At 42.0% G+C, this 22524-nt stretch overlaps 1 protein-coding gene across 1 annotated transcript in view; it reads right to left on the minus strand.

Annotated features, from left to right (window-relative positions):
• Positions 1-22524, minus strand: part of MED13 (mediator complex subunit 13) — a 92748-nt gene that overhangs the window by 29053 nt on the left and 41171 nt on the right. The window contains exons 5-10 of the mRNA XM_018556663.1: positions 19978-20175; positions 15979-16170; positions 14758-14920; positions 10338-10448; positions 8224-8913; positions 1577-1784 (exon numbers count right to left, since the gene is read on the minus strand). Coding sequence (XP_018412165.1) covers positions 1577-1784; positions 8224-8913; positions 10338-10448; positions 14758-14920; positions 15979-16170; positions 19978-20175 — 1562 coding nt within the window. The remainder of the gene's footprint in view (positions 1-1576; positions 1785-8223; positions 8914-10337; positions 10449-14757; positions 14921-15978; positions 16171-19977; positions 20176-22524) is intronic.

A 22524-nucleotide genomic window follows, 5' to 3' on the forward strand; every position in this document is an offset into this window, starting at 1 on the left:
AAAAAAAACTTTTTTTTCCCCAAATTTTCTGTAATTTTTCCTAATTATAGTAAAAAATAAAAACCCCAGTGGTGATTAAATACCACCGAAATAAAGCTCTATCTGTCCCCAAAAAATGGTATAAAATTCATTTCAGTACAGCGCTGCATGACGGAATAAACGTCAGTCAAAGTACCGCAGCGCTGAATACTGAAAAATGGCCTGGCCAGGAAGGGGGTCTAAACACCTGGTCTTGAAGTGGTTAAAAGAGTTCTTCTTAATGTGAGTGATTTTTCACTCAACCTCATAGTTCGAGCCGACGTGTCACAATGAAACTGTCACACGTCGGCTCAATAGATCGGGAAGTGAGCAAAACATATACTGTTGCTCTCTCACTTCTCGATCTATCCCTGCAGAGAGCCGTGACTGTCACTCTCGGCTCCCTGCAGGGATTTCCCCCCTCCCCTCTCCGATCCTCCAGGGCTGAATGGAGGAACGGATGGGGGAGGGGGCAGGTACAGCTGGCTCTGCCTCTAGATAGACAGAGCCAGCTGTCACTCACACAGCTGGATGGATCTCAACAGTAATGTCGGGATCCGTCCCCGGCTGCGGTGGCCTCAGTATACCGGGAGCTGTAGCTCGTGATATACTGAGCTTTGGGTCATGGGAGGACGCTAGTATAAGAGAACTATGGGGAAAAACGACATGTACCCCATAGTTCTCCTTTAAAGAAAACAGTTCTCTTGTGTTAAGTATTTGCTTACCCAGGAGTTCAGCTTTTAACAGTATTATAAATAGAATAATTTAAATTGAGATGAAGAATTTATTGAAACCACATTGGTTAAAAAAAGATAAAGGCGCCTTCCAAAGGGCATCCTAAACTGAAACGTAAATGTACACATTTACCAATAACATTCTCCAAGCAAACAAACAAAAAGAAAGAGAAACAAAAAAAATTGTAATGCAATCTAATACTTCAGAAAGTAAAGTCTAACACTGCATTGGAAATTGCTGCAAAGGGGAGGAGCATAATTCATTGTGAGTGATCTACCACACCCCACTTAAATGTCTATGATGATTAACAAAAGACAACTTGTTCCGCTGAAAGGGCAGAGCAGGTTCCCACGCACAGCCTTATATATTACATGGATGCATCAAACCCATTAGCCAAGACTGCCAAGACTCAAGGGAGAGAGAACAAACAGCAATTCCTTAGATGAACTGAAATTCTCATTGTTAAGTCAGGAATACCAGAAGATAGCAGTCACAAAAGGAAGTTGTTTTAAACTGAAACCATTTCGAGTTGCATCCTTTAAACACTGGGTCAGGAAGCTGCAATATCTTCTAACTGGGTTACATATCTGAGGCAAGCAGCCCTGGACACCACAAGAGATTGGAATGCTGGAAACATTTCATTAATACTAATGGTTAATTAGCAAGTCTAGATATGTCAAGAAGTCAGAAGAGGGACTGGTTTAAAAGGCAATAAAAGTCTTGTCCCTCATTACCAGAACACCTTTTTGTTCTTCTGTAAGCATACAAGCATAAACAAACAGGAATTGAACTTATCCACAATGAATTGAAGAACAAAACCAACCTTGTGTTTTTTCCCCACTTCTCTTTCACTTGACTGTCTTTCCTTTTTAGCATCAAAGACAAACTCCACATCACCTTCCACAAATGCATAGGGATCAGGCTCTTGCTCACTATCTAATACAGTTGTTGGTATATATTGGTTTTTACTTTGATACTTTTGGATCAATTCTTCGGAAATCTTCAGCGTTTTTTTACAGTGCACCATTAACCTGAAAGGGAAAGGCAGACAATCAGAAAACCAGCCTGGCTGGGAAATCTTATGATGCACGAGCTGCATTTTCATCGGCTTTCAATAAGTATTCAAATACATTAGCATAGTTATTTTACTTACATTTTCATCCCAAAACATTTGTTTCCCCCAGATTAAATATTGCATGCTAGTCCTTGCTGTCCTAGGTCAATGGAATGGATTTACTAACGGCAAATAGGCTGTTCACTTTGCAAAGGAATTTGCCCTTAGCTTAGTGAAGGTGGTGAGAATTCACTTTGCAAAGACTACCCAATGTATGTGAAGTCATCAGAGCTTCACCTAATTCACTAAGCTAGGTGAAAATTATCTTGCAAGGTGAACAGTCTATTTGGCTTTAGTAAATCAACCCCAATGAACAAGTATGTAGGTCAGAGAAAAAGGGAATTTGATACTATCCATAAAATCCATTTCCTGAGGTCCATTGAGGGACACAGGTCCCACCCCTCTGTTTATAATCATGCTCTTGGTACTGCTTGCTACCAAACTAAGGCATGCTGGCAGTAGGAAGGGTAACCTGGCTTGCCTACAGGTATTGTGTTTGCCAGTGTCAAATTCTACTGTAAACTAGGGCTGCAACCAACTAATTGATGATAATCTACGAGAATAGTTGTCAACTATTCTCATTATCGATTAGTTGGTTGGATCCCCTAGCTCTCTCCTCTACGCTGGGAGGTGGGCACAGCGAGCAGTGGACAGGTGCAATAGCTAGCCTGCTATTCGCTATTGCAATTTGAAATACCTGTTGTATTTACATTCAGCTGCCATCTGTGGAATCTTGTCAATGGCAGCCGTCATTCCCTGGCTGAAGCTATTTAAGCACCATGTGCGCACAATACAATAAAAAAAAAAATGGGGGGAAAATTAATTCGTTTTGGCCTGAAATTCTGATGCAGGAGCAGCGTTGCAGTGCTATTCATTTAGATAGCACCCCAAACGCGCCTCCTACCAACAGTGTAAATCGCCCGCACTGGAATGCACGGTACCGCAATGCCGTGCATTCTAGTGCAGTGCGATTGCAAAAAATTTGTGTATTCAGTTTTATTCTAAAGTAAACTTTATATTTGTAACACTGCATTTGTGTAATTTATTTTAATTTTGGATGGAATTTCATTTTGTTTATCCAATTAAACGAATCAGCCAACTAATCGATTATTAAAATATTCATTAGTCGCAGCCCTGCTGTAAACAGCAGTATAACCTCAAGGTGAAATACTTCCTGTGTCCCTCAGACTCCAAAAATAGGATTTGATGACGGAGTACAAAAATCCTATTTTTCTCATCCATTAAGGGACACAGAAGTCACCTTCAGATATCCAAAGGAAGCAGTCCAACTGGGGGCTGGGGAACACAGCACACAAATGCAACCGGCCCCAAGAAAATAGGACTGGGTACTGCCTGTAGGGCTGCAACAACTAATCGACATAATCGATTATTGAAAAAGTTGTCAACTTTTTCAATAATCGATTAATCGGCTTCCGATCAGTTGGCCCTGTTCACGGCTCCACACACGCTGCGCGCCGCACCTCTTCCCCACCTCACGCTCGCCGCTGCCAGACCCGCCCGCCCGCATCCACGCCGCACCTCCTCCCCGCCTCACACTCACCGCCCGCACGCACCCCCTAGCGGGCACGCACGGTCAGAAAAGACCCGACCATTGCACACACCCGTTACCGAGTGTTTCACATATAGGCGATTAGCGGCTCCATAGCCCGCCGATCGTCCATATGTGCTCGTTCGTGTATTATGTGTGCGGCTGTGCAAAAATTCTAGGGCCATTAATCACTGATAACAGTAAATTAATGAGCAGTAAAATCTTTTAGCCCCTTAAAAGGAGAACTATAAGGTGAGTGCTTTTCACTCACCTCATAGTTCTAGCCGACCTGTGACAATGAGACTGTCACAGGTCGGCTCAGTAGATCGGGAGGTGAGCGAACACATACCAGGTTCGCTCACCTCTCGATCCTGTCACGGCTCTCTGCCGTGACAGGGGAGGGGATGGATTCCCCCCTCCCTCCTCCGATCCGCCAGCACTGACTGGCGGAACGGACGGGGGAGGGGGCAGGTACAGCTGGCCCTGCCTCTAGATAGGCAAAGCCAGCTGTCAGTCACGCAGCTGGGCGGATCTCGACATAGATGTCGGGATCCGCTGCGGCATCTCAGTATATAATCCCATAGTTCTCCTTTAACCACTTGCCGTCCGCCCGTTGTAAAAAAACGGACGGACGGCACTGCAGCATTGGCGGGTTGCCGTCCCCAGACGGCATTTTTTTCTGCTCGCGGGCACGCACGGGCAGAAAAGACCCGACCAATGCAAACACCCGTTACCAGGTGTTTCACATATAGACCATCGGCGGCTCCATAGCCCGCTGATCGTCTATATGTGCTCGTTTTTTCGGTGATGTCATAATCCACATTAAGCCTGAAAATTATATTTTATATTTTCTGAAAGCCAAGACCATGTAGAATAAAAGCGTGGTAGCTGCAAATTTTTATGTTGCACAACATTAACACAACCCAAAAATTTAGTGAAAAATGCACTCGAGTTAATTTGAGTGCCCCAAAACACAATACAAAACCCTTTGGGGGGAAAATAGAAACGATGATGAGGTTACAATGAGTAACATGCTCAGGTTAAAAATTGAGTACGTCCGTAAAACTGTGACAGAATTCAGTACCCCAAAAAGTCCATAGATGCTTTAAAAAGCCCCCCACAGGTCATCAGTTTTGAGATACGTGTAAATATTAGCTCTACAATTATTGCTCTCTCGTGTGAGGCGATATCCAACTTGTGTAGCGCAATCGTCGTTTTCGTGCGTAGGCGCACGCTACTTGTTTATGTGAAGATGTGCGTGCTCGTGGGGGGGTCTTTAAAAATTATTTTTTACATTATTTTTACATTTATTTTATTTAATATTTTTTTTTAAATCAATGTAATACCTTCAATAGCTTATTGCTGGGCTTCAGGATCCCGCCACTGACAGCTATGGGACCGGAAGTGATGTAATCTGTATCGCTCCCATAGTACGGGGAGGAGATCGGTGAATGGATGTTCGCCGCTCTCCTCCCCACACCCAAGATGCCAGTCCACCTGAGCCGCCAGAAAATCGTTTCTACTGTAAAGCCGGCGGCCGCCTCTACCAATATGACCAGAGTCCCGGCGAGTCTGTTTAACCCCTCGAGGACCCATGACAATTATCCCATCATGGGTCGTGAAGGGGACGCACGCAATTTTATGGCTTGACATGTTTGGTGTGTGTTAACCAGTTGACATCCGCGGTGTTAAACCCCCTTCCCATCCAGGCCATTTTTCAGTATTCAGCGCTGCGGTACTTTGACATTTATTCTGTCATGCAGCGCTGTACTAAAATTAATTTTATACCATTTTTTGGGGACACAGAGCTTTATTTTGGTGGTATTTAATCCCCACTGGGGTTTTAATTTTTTACGGGCGTACGGCAAGAGGTTAAAGAACTGGAGCAGGACAGGTGGACTGAAGAAAAATAATGTCTTGGTGGAGGTGAAAGGCTCTTTATAGAACAAGGTCAAAAGCTCAGACACTCGCAAAGGTGATGCCTACAAGAAACATCTTGTGGGCGAGAGTAGAAAGGGTAAATGTCTGCAATGGGTTCAAATGGCGGCTATTGAAGCACAGAGAGAACCAGATTCTGAATCCATGGATAACACACAAAAGCACCACTCCTCCATGGCTCAAACAAACAACTCCTGGGCTTCCGATGCCTTTACAGATCACTCCATAGGAGTGTGCTGTAAAAGCCAAAGTAAACAGATAGCTTTTACATTCTGTTGACATTGGGAGTGTAGTGGGGTCACTGCACTCCCATTCAGTACAGTGGCTTAGCTGTTCTAGCTCTGTCCAATGCCTGCTATAGTGATCTATTGCTGGCTGACTGTGGCTGCAATTTAAACCATTGACCAGATCAAGACTAGGGGGGAAAAAAACTCAAAAATAAAATGTATATCCCATAAAAATTCCCAGGACCCAATAATGAGGTCGGGTGATCCGGACGATATTTGCATTTCGTAAGCGAGTATAATGTCATTTGACTTTTCAGCGATCGCAAACCTGTGAAAAAGTCGTTTTCATTCTAATTTGTGTATTCGTCAACCAGTAATGCAGATGCCGCAAGGTACAGAAGCCTCCAAATCTTTCTGTCATGCTCAAACATTGAGCTGTTGCAAAGGTCTTTCATAATTTAGGGCAGTGACTAAGCTTTCCGTCAAGCATCCCCACACACATACAGTACACTCATATAGGCCAATCACAACTGATAGCCTCCCTAACAAGCAGAAAAGCGAAGGCAGTAAAGGGTTTGCCACATCAGAAAGTCCTGAAGCTATGTCTGCAATACCAGCCATGATGGGACCATTTGGGGTGGAAAGCTGCTGCAAAAGGTATGTGTAGGCACCTTAGCAACAGGCAATTATGAATTTTACATTTAGTCCCCGTTCACAACAGGGCATTTGAAGCTTTGTCAGCACGGAAAAGCTTTGCACAAGAAATCCTATTGATTTCTATTGTCCCCGTTCACGTCTCAGCACAGCGTTGCGATAATAAAAAAGCGCCAGTCGCTGGAAAAAAGTATACAAGCTTCTTTTTTTGGGCAGATCAGCGCAATTAGGAATAGGAAAAAGGGTCACATCTGGCTGATCTCCCCAAAAGAGGCGCACACCTACAGGATTGTGCGGAGCATTTCCGGGCTGACAAATACAAGCTACAAACGCCGGCGGTGTGAACGGGGACGTAAATCTTTGCAGGCCAAAGCTGTTAAACGTAAACCTGACACCAGCATTTGTAATCATATCTGAAGAAATAAAGTAACATACTGTATATAAGAATACTCGAGATATGGGCAGTTGCAGTTATATACCAAGCACAACATATTAGATCACTCTGAAGAGCTAAGCTTTCTAGAGACTACGGTTCTCAAAAAGTAGATTCAGACATACTCCGAGGGAGACACAGCAAGCCATAATTATTGTGCTACAAAAAGGAAAACACAGTCAGCATTTGGAACCAAAAGCAACACAAATGGATAGTTATTTACATTACAAAAAAAAATGTAAACATTTGTATCCCAGTTTTTCAACAGTGGGGAAGTTTGGAACCTCAGGTTTTCCCAACCCTGTCCTGGATAGAGGGGACTCTCCTCTCCGTCTTGCTAACCAATCCAGGCCAATAACAACCTTTGAATTAGACAGAAGCAATTGAAGAGTAAGAAAGCAGTCCCTCTAATAAGAGCCTGCGCACACAAGAAAAACTGTCATGGAACCTGGAAAAACACTTACCTAATGCACTGGTATGGGCACACTACAGGTACCCGCAAACCTAAATTTAATGTTGAGCCAAATCACTAGTCAATAGTAAGGCTCAGAAGAAGGGTGGGGCCAGAATGGATACAAAAGGCAGTAAGGCTGGGTTCACACCTGGGCGTACCATAGGCGCGTTTTTTAGCACTTTTTTAAACTTTTGAACTTCCCGCCGCTTCCGCCCCCCCTGCGACGCAGCCGCTCTCAAGGCACGGAACCCGAAAGTCGGCAGCGGCTGGAAGACACAGCGGGGATCGCGGACAAGGTAAGCCCTACGCTGTATTCCTGAGTGTGGCTTGGGTTTACCGATTCAACCCCGAGCCACACTCGGGAATACCAATGGATACGCGCGGAAAACGCCCTAAAGAAGCTCTTGTACTTGTTTGGGCGTAAAGCGTTTTTCAGCGCGTTTCCACGGGCTGAAATACGCCCAGGTGGGATCCATGCCCATAGGGATTCATGGGATTTCACTTGCTGAGCGTTTTTCAGCGCTTCGATCAGCGCTGCAAAAAACGCCCAGGTGTGAGCCCAGCCTAATTCTACCTCTAATAAAAATAAATGTACAGCGCTATATATCTATACTACCATATAATAAGTGAATGTCACATGTGCAAAAAAGAAAATATATAGAACATCCAACAAACAAATGAATGGATTCTGCGCCAGTACTATTGAAATACTGGTGCAGAATCAATCTTTTCACGTATTCATTTGTTTGTTGGATGATCTATATATTTTCTTTTTTGCATGGTAGTGTAGCTATATAGCGCTGTACATTTATTTGTATCTATTCAAAACCATTCACGCTTTAAGTATAGCAGCTTTATATCCTTTGCTTAAGTAGGGAAGTCCTGAGCGGATTATTAATAGATTGTCAGGAATTATACCTCATCTTTAACAGGCTTGTTTACATTTGCACAACTCTACACGCTATTCCTTGCCACTAAACTAAACCTCTGATTTACTGTATTCAAATGGCATTTTAATTAACAGCAGACACACATGGGAATTTGTAATCAAGTGAAAAGTATACATTCCGGACACCCATATCATGTAAAGATGGTACTCACTCTGTGACTGAAACAATGTTTTCCTTTCCAGAAAGACCAAAAGGATCATCTCTCAGCTTATCATTTGGAAGTGGCGGAGGAATAAACTCTAACTCTTTTCTCTTTGGGAGTTTGTAATACATCCAGGTGTTGTCCGTTTCGTGTTCCTCTATATGAACTGCAGCGCCAACATATACTGTTGGCTCCAGAACTTCAGTAAACGCTGGAGCAAAGGTTTGGGGTAAGCCATCTATTCTTTCATCTATTGCTTTTGCTGGGTTTAGTGGATCTGGTGTTGGCATTTGATAAAAATGTTGACTTTGAGGAGTAGATGGGTTTTTAATAGGCTCTCCCCCATCATCAAGACCCTCACAAGGGTGCGGACTCAAGGGAGGAGGTGGGGGTGAGTTGCTTATTTCAGTGCCATGCAACTGTGGTGTTTTTGCTACATCATTAGGTCGAATGTTTGAGAAACGTCCTCTACTGTCTTGGGACCGAATGCCAAGTCTCTGGTTTGCAGTGTCTGTCTCCATGCTAACATCATCAAAAAGAGGTACTCTATGATGGAAAGGAGTCAGCGGGCGCTTCTGAGGCTTGTCACTCTTTTCCTGCTTTTCATTAGTCTTGTGCTTTTGAGCTGCTTGCTGCTGGGGCCCTGCAGGAGGCACCTGCCCTGGTTGACCTGAATTTCTCTGTTTAAGGTTTTTGTGCCTGTAAAGTACAAGGCAAACATTACAAATAATGCCACAATCAATGCCTCCAATTAAAAGAACTTCCTAAAAATCCACAAGATGCACTTTTCATTCTAAAACATGCAGAAAAAAGATCAGACTGTTTTTGTGTTGATGACATAGGTTTGGCATCAGCTTGAGACGCTGCTGAAACAATATAGCGACAGGTGTATTTTTACCTGTTTCAAGTGAATTTTGCATTCACATAAGGAATGCACATAGACACAGCTCCTAACTTTTAGCTTTAGCAATGCTAAGCTGACCTCAAAGGCATGTTGGTCAACCACCCATAATAGCATAGGTTAGCAGAAAATGGTATTTAACAATAACATTTACATGACTCATTACAGATATTAGAGAACTATGGGGTCAGGGCTTTTCCCCATAGTTCTCCTTAGGGTAAGGGGAGGACATAAACTAGCGTCCTCCCGTCACCCTAGGCTCAGTATACTGAGACGCCGCAGCCGGAGCGGATCCCGACATCAATGTTGAGATCCGCCCAGCTGCGTGAGTGACAGCTGGCTCTGCCTATCTAGAGGCAGAGCCAGCTGTACCCGCCCCCTCCCCGTCGGTTCCGCCAGTCAGCGCTGGCGGATCGGAGCGGGGAGGGGGGAATCCATCCCCTCCCCTGTCACGGCAGAGAGCAGTGACAGGATCGAGAGGTGAGCGAACATCGGCATGTGTTCGCTCACCTCCCGATCTACTGAGCCGACCTGTGACAGTCTCATTGTCACAGGTCGGCTAGAACTATGAGGTGAGTGAAAAGCACTCACCTCATAGTTCTCCTTTAACAAAAGAAAGACAAACATTCTTTGGTCATATATTCAACGCCAACAACTTTGACCTTTCCTTACCATGTAACTTGTGCTGGAACTTCCACAACCCCTCTACTCTGAGTTTCTTCCCTCCATATCCATCTAAAAATCAACATTTTAGAACTAGCCCTCTATATGTCCTCCTAACCGTTAACATTCTCTTTTTGTCAGTTTCCTTACCTTCAAAAATGTCCCCACCTTTGTAGGGCCTTTCTAAGAAAGACTAAATCCCTACCACCAACAAGCCAAGCAAAATAATAGGGCCTACAAGCCTGATTAAAAACAAAAAAAAGATTGCAATCTGTATAGCAAGTCACCCATGTTAAACTAAAGCAACATATTATTATTATTATTATTATTATTATATAGGATTTATATAGCGCCAACAATTTGCTCAGCGTTTTAGATGTGTTAAATAGATGTGTTGGAATGTAACCAGTAACTAATCGTCTGAACTGTCGTATCATTGTACTATGAAATACAATAAAAATAAAAAATAAACTTTTCTAAAAATCAGGACTACTTAAATAGAAATTAATATTTACAGCTATAAATGTTAAATGCTATTGAATCTACAGATTTTCTTTACCTTGAACAGGTACATGTTGTTCGCTGTGTAGCTTCCACAAAATCCCAGGATGGAATTTTGTCTGATGTCTCCTCTTCACACACTCCATTAGCAGTAGCTGAATATTTCCTTCTAACATAAAAGAGACACGGAATTAAAACTGCAACTAAAAGCAAATGCTATAAAATTTACTTTTTATTTGCACAAGGACTGCCCTGTGCATTATTACAGTGGAGACATTAGAAATACTGTGCACCAAAGAGACACAGACAGTTAATAAAGAGGACCCATTATAAGCCAAACTTAATAAAATCATCTTCTGAAAAGCCTGAACAACCGTTGTAAGTCGAACTTAACAAATAGAGCCTCAAACCAACTCTGACATCGGCTCATTAAAGTAGTATTAAAACTCTCAAAACGTTTTACAATAATGAATCCAGATCAGGCAAATATACATTGCCCATCAATCATGTTTCTGAACAGCTTCAACTCTCTTAGCTCAGCTTCCCTGAACTTCCTGTCCAGTACAAGGTCATAAGGGACAGAGCAGACTCCAGCAACTGTTCATCTACTAGCTTGGAGAAGGGAGGAGAGGGTACCAGGGAGGAGGGAAGTAGCTTGATTTGCTGTATTTGTGGACACACACACACAGCTTACTAGCACACACAATGACGACTCCATAGCACACTACTTGAGAAAGGAGTCCCTCTAAAACATGGTCAGGACCAGTGCAGCATCCATTGTAAGTGATTTAATCAGCATTTGAAATAGCTTAAAATTCTTATGACTTTAATATTACTTTAGCTCTCACTATCCAAAAGGAGGCAGCCACAGTGGGCAGGATTCAAAATTCAGAATAAAGTCACTTGCTTAGAGTGCATCTGTGTTCACAGACAAGGGGCCATACAGAAGATCTGGAAACTGTTAAAGATGGTCATGTAACAATCTGACTTTACAGTGTTTGGATCCATCAACTATGGAGCGCAAAGTTCTGCCAATCTGATATAAATGTAATCTTTCCCTGCCCACAAACTCTTCATTGACATTCCGCAGTATGATGCCCCATGCCAAACATGTGGTCTCTTCCCCCTGCTTTAAAGCCAACACTGTGTGGTTGCTAGCTCTCAATTCTAGCTGTCACAGAGAATGTCCCCCTAGACGATCAGTGATTGATCAGAGTGGTTCCCAAACGTGATCACTATGCCAGCTCTCACATTATGATTACATGCAGGCTGAAAGCTTTGTCAAAAATGAAAGCCTTGAGATGCGCACTGCCACCTTCAGGCAGCAGTATTCATCTGTGGTACCATCTTCTGAATAGTATAATTATCAGATACAGTTGAGTTCTTAAAAATGAATTGAAATAAAATAGAAAAACACTTAAATATAAAAATGTAGATATGCAAATTAGTCAGAGTTGTTAAGCCTTTACATAACCTACTTTATTATTATGCGTATCAAAAAAGGGGTAAAGCTTGTAGTCCGCTTAACCCCTTCATGACCAACGACGTACAGTGTACGTCGCCAGCATCGATAATAATAAAAAAATGTTTAAAAGTCCCCCGCGAACACGCACGTCGCCACGTAAACACGCGTCGGGTGCGCCTATGTATAAAAACGACGAACGCGCTACACATGTTGGGTATCGCCGCACACACCGGAGAGCAATAATTCTAGGGCCAGTATTTTGGGGTATCTCTAAATTGATGACCTGTGGGGGCTTTTAAAGCGTCTTCTGTGGACTTTTTGGGGTACAGCAGTTTTTCGCCGTTTCACAGACGCACGCAATTTGTAAACTGGGCATGTTGGGTATCGTTTTACTCGTTGTAACCTCATCTTTTATATTTCATTTAAAAAAATGGGTATTTTGTTGTGTTTTGGGGCAATTAAATTTATCACTAAATTTTGGGGTTTAATAAGGAGTTGCGCTAATATTGCGCAACATAAAAATTTGCAACTACCACCATTATATTGTATAGGGTCTTGGAATTCAGAAAATATATAATGTGTGGGGGTTTTAAGTAATTTTCAGGCCTAAAATGTGGAATATAACATGGGTGCAAAAAATGAAAAAAAGGCCTCAGTCATGAAGGGGTTAAAAAGCATTTGCACAAATGGACACAAAAGACAACTCCATACATTTTAACTAAAATATTTAAAGAACACCGGACTGTGTGATATGAACACTGGCGTGAAGAATAACCCCTCTAAATGCTCTCCTCTCTCCAAAAAGAGCTACAGTCCTGGCAGACTACACAAATTATACGGTTTTCAGTGAGAGATTTCCCTATGCTGATTCCAGGGTTGTGGAGTAGTGCAAACTACAGTGATGAAGTTGCTCAAATGTAATTGAAGAAGGCAGTTACTCTTGATGCCCAGCGTGGAAAGAGGCAGAACAAAAAATGACTTGACTATTTACCTGCATACTGAGCCAACTACAGGTTATAGATTTAGTAATTATGTAAAATCTGACAGATTCTCTTCATCTCCAAGCAGGATTAAATATGTTAAAATAAGGTATACCCTCCTACACAAACACATGGGGGGGATGCTGTACCTTGTGTAAACGGTGCACGAGACATTATGCATTCAGCAGGTACATGAAATCTCACAATTTCTTTTAAGCAGGGATGAACACAATTACATACATATGTGTAACATACAAAAATGTATATTAGCACTGCCTGCATTCAGGAACCTGCTACCTCTAAAAACTAACTGGTTCTCTGAGTCTGTCACAAGACACTGCCACACTACAAAGGCTACAAAGCTTCAAAAGAGAACAGAAGAAACAAGCACGCTTCTAGACATTGCCATTAAAACCTTCCACAAAAAATGTCCATGCTTGCCCAGACATTGAACAAACCAGGAGAAGATTTTCTTTTTTTTTTTTTTTTTTTTTTAAGCTTGTGACCGTAATGTCGTCACTGATATCCCTGCCACACACAGCCTGGAAAATCTGCAGGTACAGACAGGCAAGCATATTGTGCAAGTAAATAGATACCAAGAGTTGGCAGGTTTAACCCTTTCACTGTCACAGATGTAATTTAAGTCAGGCCATTCACTAGTAGATTTCCCAACAAACGTTTGTACATAAGATCTTTCCTTTGACTTTCTATTAGTCAATGGGGTCAAATTAACAATCCATTTTGACCGCAGTGATGAAAAAAAGTCAAGAGCAGGTTGGAAATGTTTTCTCGAACAAATGAAATTCTAACAGTGAATGTGGTTTTCCTTTGGTAAAGAAAGATCTTGCCTTTGGAAACCTACTAGTGTACAGATTTAGGGCTAGTTCACACCACAAACAGTGCATTCCGGCACGATTTGGTGCCGAAGGCACTGGATTGCATCCCAGCCGACTACATGCGTTCAGGGGTGGGAGCGCATTGAAGTCAATGGCACCACAGCCACGGAGCAATCGGCCAACCCCGAACGTGTGGCACATCAATGCTGCGTTCCGGACAGAAAAAATAGTGCATGCAGGATTTTTTTCTGACCGCAGTGTGAACTAGCCCTAATACTGTGTTCACACCAAATAAAAAGAGGGTTTTGTTTCTGCACATTGAAAATACAGACTTCCTTAACAGTCCTACAGCTATCATGGACATACAAACGTAGAATGCATTCTTTTTAGGTACCCTGCTTCCTGGAAATAAATACTGTAATTTAAGGGGAGCGTTTGTAAATGTGTGCGCGTATAATGTGCATTTTATAATACATTTGTGAAGAAAAAACTGCCTAGCTGTGGGATGAGGAAACAGTACACAAAGACTGCTGTGGTCACTAAATGAGGGAGGACAATCACAAGCTGTGAGCATAAGCCAGAAATGTACAGGAAAATAAAGGACTTACATCTTCCACATTTACCGTACTTTTGGCACTGCTTGGACAATGATGTCAAAATTAACATGCTTTAAAACATATGCAGTGGCTTTAAATGAAACTGCAGTCACAATATATTTGTAAAATATAACCGCAATTACAGTTAAGCTATTTGTCAATTTTAAAGTAAAACTCCAAACCAAGAACCTATCCAGATTAACAATTCTACGCTGATAAAATGTACTTTAAAAATGTTAAAAACATTTTTTTATATACCATCAGATAACATTAGATTACTAGATTTTACATGTGATATTACTGTCATAAAACAGTTAATCCGACTTTTCTGGGGAAAACCTTGCATTCTATTGTTCACTCCTGCAAAGCAGTGTTGTTTCTGAACCCTTTCTCAATCCCTCACAAGGAATACAATCTCTTTACAGAAAAAGTTATAACGGATTAAAAATCTTTTTCTCGTTTGCACTAAGAGATGTAGTGCAACATGGTACTAGGGTAAACATCAGAGCGAAAGGAAATTCATTTTATGAAGAGGCAATAATTATGCTGCATGGAACAATTTAATCTTACATCATAGCTCTTGATCACACAAGATACTTACTTGTTCTGCGACCGATTCATGTTGCACTCTTGCCAAACTCTATCTACAACTTGGTTAGCCAATTTTCTTGGTATTTTTCCACCATGATGACTAGTAGTATCAGAATTAAAGCAATCAGACACTGACGGAAACTTCATCCACTTCTGCGCTGATTGCACATCAACTGAAAAATATAAAAAGAATGGGGGGGGGGGGGAGATCAGTTATTGAGGGGGCTTAGTGTAAAACAGTAAATATATAATTAAAGGGTAGCTGTACTTCTGTATAAGAACACTGATCTGGTATTGAGCAGCTGTGCAGTTGCTTTACCAGCAATAAAAGAAAATGCTTCTTTACCTTCAATATGTGACCTGAGCCTGGAATTAGCAGCCAGAACTACGTCTGTAAATTGTTACAGAGCCTTTAGCCTGAAGACAAGTGGGTAGAGTCTGCTTCAAGTAAAATGAGGCATACCTGCCTACAGACCAGCAACTCACAACCACAGACCAAAATCATTCATAAAAGCAGCACTGGAGGCAGCTGAAGTAGTGTTCATTTTCAACTAGCAGGCGGGTACTTACTTATTCACATGTATAAGAGCAGTATGTTCAGTAAGCTTTTGTGAAGCTTTTAGCAAGCTCTTGCACGACATTCGTGAACCTTTTGGAGTTTAGCACATGTGTTGAAGCCTTTAAAGAACTCTTTAGTTCACATTAGGGAATTTTTAACAGATCTTAATGGACTGTTGCCTATCACTTTAACCAAGCTGTTATCAAGCTTCAGTAGGATATCAACAAGCTTCAAGTAACATCCAAGCTTACTGAAGTCTAGTAGCAGCTTGTTTAAAGTGCCAGTCAGCACTCCCATTATATTCTGTTTAACAAGACAAGAGTACATCAGTTGTGTACATACGTTTAACAGTTCTGGAATAGGTTCTTTACAGTAAAAGTTGCCATACAAGCAGTAAACCCATCATTATATTTTCTTACATTAAAGCATATCTACAGTAATAACTAGGAGGATATTGTGGGAATATTTGAATTCAGGGAATTGATGCAACTGCCCTTGTAGGGTCAGAAATTAACAACCCCCCTTGCTTCAGGGCACCAAAACATGCACCAGCTCCTCAGTGGGTTGTTCTACTTTCTTCTAGGTGAAAATAGTGAAAGGTTTAACCTGGACACAACTCTTGACATTTTTTAGATAAAAAAGTTACACAATTAGGAGATCGACAAGTCATACCTGTCTGTACTTCTTCTGGGGATGTTGGTGGTGTCAGCGTTACAGAAGACATGACTGGATCTCTGGAGGAAGCAGGCACTTGAGCACCTATACAGGTGTTTGTACAGTGAGTAGACCCAGTAGTGCTAACTGTAGGTATGTCAGACTGGGGGACTAGCACAAAGCATGCTGGATACACCATTCGAACACCAGCTATTAAAAAGAAAAAAGAAAACAAACATTAATATTTACAGAACGTATTTCAGACATGAAATATGGCACACCAAAAACAATTGATAAAATATTTAAGCAAAGAACATGAAACAGAAATACTACATATTTTTATAGCCTTTGGTGATGTATAGTCAAATGTACAAAACAAACAAAAACGGAGTGCAAAAAGATGGGCAGTCGGATCAGGTCTGCCTGTCAAGTTTTTCTGGTGGATCTGATTGGAAGCTCGATGTTAGTCTATAGGCAGCTGGATCTAAATGGATGTGTGATTTACATTCCATTACCCGACTCCAGCCAGAACCAGAAAACCAAATGGAAGAGTTCAATTTTTGTGGATCTGATCCTGACAGCCCGGGTGCAGAAAACCAAAAACCAGAAAACCAAAACCATCAAACATACACAAATGGAATTAAAAAATGAATGCAAAAACTCGGGACCCTCATCTTTCACAACATATCAGAGCAAGCAAGCATATACTGGGAGGGGGGGAAACAAATCTCCCCCTGAATACTTTGAAAGGTGTTACCCCTAGGCTTTGAGTATTGTGGTGGTTGGGTCCAAGTACAGACAACACATGGCTTCCACTTACTTTCAGCAGGACAGGCGCAAACAGAATTATTGCTGTTAATCTGCATATTGGCAGCCCTCCCAGATTCAGACACTGAAAATCTTTCAGGTTATATTTAGAGATCTGAACATTACGGTCAGTTCACATTCTAGCAACCAATTTGGTTAGGCAAAACTACAAGCACAAATAACGGCATCCATGGCAATCATGATGATGCCTCAACTTACAACCATACATTACTGACACTACAAGCTGTTTTAGCTCCGTAGACAAAACAAGCAGGTAACCCTTACAGTGCGGGGGTTGCCCCACTGCAAGGGTTAAGATTTCATATGCCCGCAGCTCTTCTTTAATGTATAGCAAGCACCTAAAATGAGCTTATTGCCCTATACAGCTCCCTGTGAACCACACAACCTTGAGATTCTATAATACAAACTGTAAGATGAGCTTAGTCTCACCACCCCCCATTCATGCCTCATTAATAATGAATATGGCTGCCAATCAATGGGATGAACCAATAGTATGGCATGGAAAGTGTTAGGATTATGGCACTTTAAGGATCTCAAGCTGCCAATATAAGAAGAAAAAAAAACAAATCCAAAGTTAACTCCATGCATTTAATGTCATTATTAGCTCAATCATGTTTCTAGGGATAACTTTTGTCAGATGCTACTCTAGTATGCATATGCCAATGCACTCTGAGTGGAGACCATTAGTAAGGGCCTGTTCACAGCAGCCCACTCACTCAGACGCTTTGTTTTAGCAAATGAGCTACAGTGGTATGACAGATCCAGCGAGTATTTGGTGTGATGATTCCTTTTTTTTCCCTTTCTAACTTTATTTGGAGTGTACAATGTGTATACGCCATTCAGGTCCCCACACAGCAGTGTGGTGTACTGCGCTACAGCACTGTGACCGGTGATGTAACACAATACACTGTGAAATAATGCAGCATGTCAGCACATGACTTACGTTGTGGCATAAATGAGGCCCATTGTTTTCCATTTGCCCTATTGGCGGACTGATGTTGCTCAATTGACATAGTGTGAATGAACCCTTAAATCTAGAAGCAAAGATCTTATTACCCAGTGCTAAACACCTCATCTTAGGGCACATATTAACCATTTTGGGTTGGAAAAGGGTTGCTTGCTTATGTACAAATGCTGCGTAGACATGGAATTCAGAGGACTGCAGCATGTTCCTTTTACTCTACAAAATCAGCCTAGCACCAGTGTAATACAGAGGTGGGAGACAAATGCCCACATCTAAATCTCATTCCACTCATCTCGTACTTCAGTCCATGTGTATAGAAAAAACATTATTCACCCCACAGATCACATCAACAGAAAATACTGTTCCTATTCCATATGCTAGCTTAATGGTGCGAAATTGCTAATTTTCATTGGCACCCTTCTTTCTTTTCCTCTGGGAGAAAGATAGCTTTTAAATTCAACCGTAAGAGCTGAGAGAGCACACTGATCAAAGTACCATCCAAGGCAATTAAGTTAACAGCTTAAACCGGGGTTTTGAGCATTCCGTAGATTATATTCTGATCCTCTATGTACAATGTAGCAATGAATGCAATGGTGTACAATCACACTGCAGGTACAATGTGTTCTTAGTTCCAACAGACTGTAAACTGAACCAGATTACATCAAGGTCACAGGGCTTTTGTGTACACCAAAACAGCACTATCTGCCAACCTCATCTACTACAAATATACATTGACTAGGAAAACCAACCATGTGTCCAATCCCAGCTGGTAACATGAAAAACAGCCTGTTTACACTAATATATATTTATTGTGTATAATATATATATATATATTTTGTGTGTATGTATTTAGTGTGTGTGTGTGTGTGTGTGTGTGTGTGTATGTATATATTTAGTGTGTATGTATATATTTAGTGTGTGTGTGTGTGTGTGTGTGTGTTATTTTGATAACTGCATTTAAATATTAATATGAAGTCAATACAGAGTTCATGGTATGGTATAGTATGGGGTATGGCAATAGATAGACCTATTAACTAACAACCAGAAACTACAATTAAGTTTAATTGTACAGGACGCCAGGAATGTGTCCTGGATGGACGGTATATCCCTCCCTTGTTTAGGTGGTGGTCCCGTTAAGGTCGCCTTGTATTCAGGGTTCTCACCAAGCAGGCGAGGGGTTCTGGGTCGGATGTGTAAGGGAAACTGCTAGGCAGTCTTCCCAGAGTTGTTATTTATACATGCGTCCTGGAGGCTCAGAGAGATTTTTGGGTGGGACTGAGCCTCCATCCCGGACTACAGCCAGTTCTGGTAATGAAAGAGTTAACCCACCAGCCAGAGGGTGTGTTAAAAAGGAACATGAAGCCAGTCAGTGAGGAGTGTTTGGAGCATGACACATGGCTGTGTGCGTGTAAAGCTGCCCATACACCTTACAATTATCTGCAGATTTTCTGTGGTCAGATGGAAAAGGTTCAACAGATTCCTCCATCTACGCTAAACTGTGTGGATGGAGTAATCTCCACCTGGGCCAATCCGTTGCACTTTTTCCATCTGACCACAGAAAATCTGCAGATAATTGTAAGGTGTATGGCCACCTTTAGGCTGTGGAATACCATCTACTGTGTCCATACTGGAACCCTCTGTGAGCAGGCTGGGACTCTAACCATGAGGTGGGACATGGTATACAGGCGCTGAGGCGAATCTTGCGTTTGCTGACAATAAGCCCTGTTGATTTTGTCACTCTGCTAAATATACGCCTTTTTTTTTTTTTTTGATTGTTTGAGGAACAGAATAAAAGTTTATTTGCCGATACCGCTGGCTACGGATCATATCCGCCCTGAATATTACAATATATAGTAAGCATTATTCGAAATGCATGTTACTGTGCGATTAGCGCATGCTATTGCACAGCATTGTGTGCTAGGTGCATTACCATTCATTTAAATGGCACTCCTACGCACCTACCAGTGGTCTGTACTGCAAAAAAGTGTTGTGCGTTTAAAAATGTAGTGCATGCCACAAAGTATTGCAGTACTGCATATATAATCGCTGCAAAACATGGCTGCCAGGAGGCGCTGGGGTTCCATTCAAACAAACTGTACTGCGAGATAGCTAAACATGTGGCAATCTGCATTTTGTGTGAATGAGTGGTAAACTCCCAATACAAATCATGCCATGCACTGAAACCTAAAATTTTATATCAAAATGCTACAGATAGGGATTCTTACCAACTAATACTTCAACAGCTGCCAGTGAATCGTCTTCCCAATCCATTTCCTCCTGCTTTTCCTCTGGGCACGCTTTCACACTGGATGAGATGGGGTAAAACTGCTTCCATTCACCAATTAACTTCTTAGTAGAGGAATCAGACATCTTGAATGACTGCCCCGTTAGGGTGCCATTTAATCCAAAAGGGCTCAAGATAACTAAAGGCAACAGAAAAAAAAAAAAAATGACATCCATTAGAGCAAGAAGTGCTATATTTTCCATTATCTAAACCATAGTAGAACAGAGATTTAAAATGTTGAAGGGGTCTGGCACTGCTGATTAACAAGTCTGTAACTGGTCATTCAGCACCTGCATTGACAACAGCCTCTGTTGCTGTGTGAAAGGAGGAGAAAGTAAAGAAGTTTTTTTTTGTTCACTCGTGAGGCTTGCGCATCTTATTGAAATAGATGTGGGAATTGTAGGCTGTCCTACACAAGGCTTTAGTTTTTAACCCCTCAACTGCCGGAGCATTTTTTGCACACGTTATAATCCACAAAACACAATATAATGGCAATTTTTTGTAAAATGTAGAAGATGGTTTTGCCAAGTAAATAAGATATCCAACATGCCAAGCTTAAAAATTGTGCATGCTCATGAAATGGCGACATAATATGGTACCCCAAATTGTCCATAGGTGCTGCTTTACAAGCCTGTGCAAGTCATCAGTTTAGAGTTAACCACGAATATTGGTCCTAGAATTATTGCTCTGTCTGGTGCACATAGCGATACCAAACGTGACACAATCGTTTTCGTAAGTAGGTTTACCAGATGCTTATTTGGCAGCTTTATACAAGTAAACATAATCCCAGTGGCTCTAGACACTCGGAGTGTTTACAGAAACCTGCAGCCAGTGCCATAAGGCAGCAAAAGGGTTAAATCACAACTACACCTTTGTTTTAAAATTCCGTTTTGTAGTGAGCCTAGCACTTATTACCCCGTTCACTGCCAAGCTCTGCCTAAGGCTGAGCACACACCTTACAACCATCGCAAGACTCTTGTCTTGCGATGGTTGTAAGGTAATTTTAAAAAATGTACGATCTGCCCATCTTGGACAGGCAGATCGTACTTGTGATGATCGCAAGCCCGCCCCGCTGAGGGGCGGGCTTCCGATGACCGCAATGCCGAACGGGCAGTGTGCATTGCGCACACCGGCCCGTCCGGCTTTTATCTTACGAACATACTACACACCTGCCGAACATCGTACGATTCTCGGCGGGTTTTCAAACATGTTCCTAAGATAAAAGTCGTGAGATCTTACAGTATTAGAGGTCGCACGGTTTCCACACACCTTAAGATAATCGTACGATATCTTATAATATTTTTACAAAAAATGCAACTGATATCATTATCAGCGTGTTGGTGCGTGTTGTGATTAAATGCATGCCTGCATTATTTTATCACAACACAGTGTATCACAACGCCTTGCCATGCACTGCCTTTTACAAAGTAAAAAAAAAAAAAAAAAAATCAAGCACTGCGATGTGTTCTAAAACACACCTCAGTACATGTGCATGACAGACCAAAATATGCAGTGCGTTATGTGGGGAGAGGAGGAGCTTTATTAACTTTTTTTCTTTATTTTTTCAATGTTCTGCTCATTTTTCTTTATTTACCTAATATTGAAATAGAAAAATATTGGGAACACAGAGTCCTCAATCTTTTTTCTGCAGTCCTAGCATTTATTGTACAGAGGCGTCCTGATGAGGAGGCATAGTACTCTCCCCAGTTATGAATTGACAGAAAGCCTCTGTACCGAGTGCTCCTGTTCCTCCATAGACTGAGCAAATAGTAACGATTACCATGTCCCCACTCATGAATGAACAGTGATGTATAGCAGTTCCTGCTCATTCATATATCTGGGGACATAGTAATGACTTACTATGTGCTCAGTTATTTACAAACACCAAGTGATCAGTACTAATCACTCAGTGTTTGTGCTGCACAGGGAGGAAGGAAAGTAAAATATTTACCGATCCTCCACTCTATATCCTGTGCTGCTCCGTGCCCTCCTGCTTGTCGCAGAGCTCCCCTCCAAGCACAGCCGTGCTCGGGCTCTTCTCCCCACCGGGCGCCAGCAGCTAGATTGGCTCTGGGCCCCTTCTGATCCCTGCTGCCTCTGCCGATACAGGCAGGGTGAGAGCAGCGTGGATCAGAGGGGACACAGACCACAGCATGCAGTCAGCTTGGGGAAAGGGGGGAGTGGTGACTAATTTTGAAAGAATAGCAGTCATCAGCGACTTGTCGCTGATAGCTATTAATGTGCAGAGCAGAGTTACAGACCATAAGCTTATAGCAGAAGTATGAGTGCCAGCAACGTGAGACATACTGACACGACCAGCTGGAAATGGTTTTGTTTCCGATGTATGCCTTACGTCGTTGGCAAGGAAAGTATTAAAACAGCTATTTAAATCCTATATACAAAATAAAAAACAAGGGAGCTGGCTCTACATGGTTTCAGAAACCGACGCTTAAACACCTTGCACACTTCCAACACGTGCCGCATAACT

Source organism: Nanorana parkeri, unplaced genomic scaffold (assembly GCF_000935625.1).
Source record: "Nanorana parkeri isolate BGI_ZX_2015 unplaced genomic scaffold, ASM93562v1 scaffold245, whole genome shotgun sequence".
NCBI lineage: Eukaryota > Metazoa > Chordata > Amphibia > Anura > Dicroglossidae > Nanorana > Nanorana parkeri.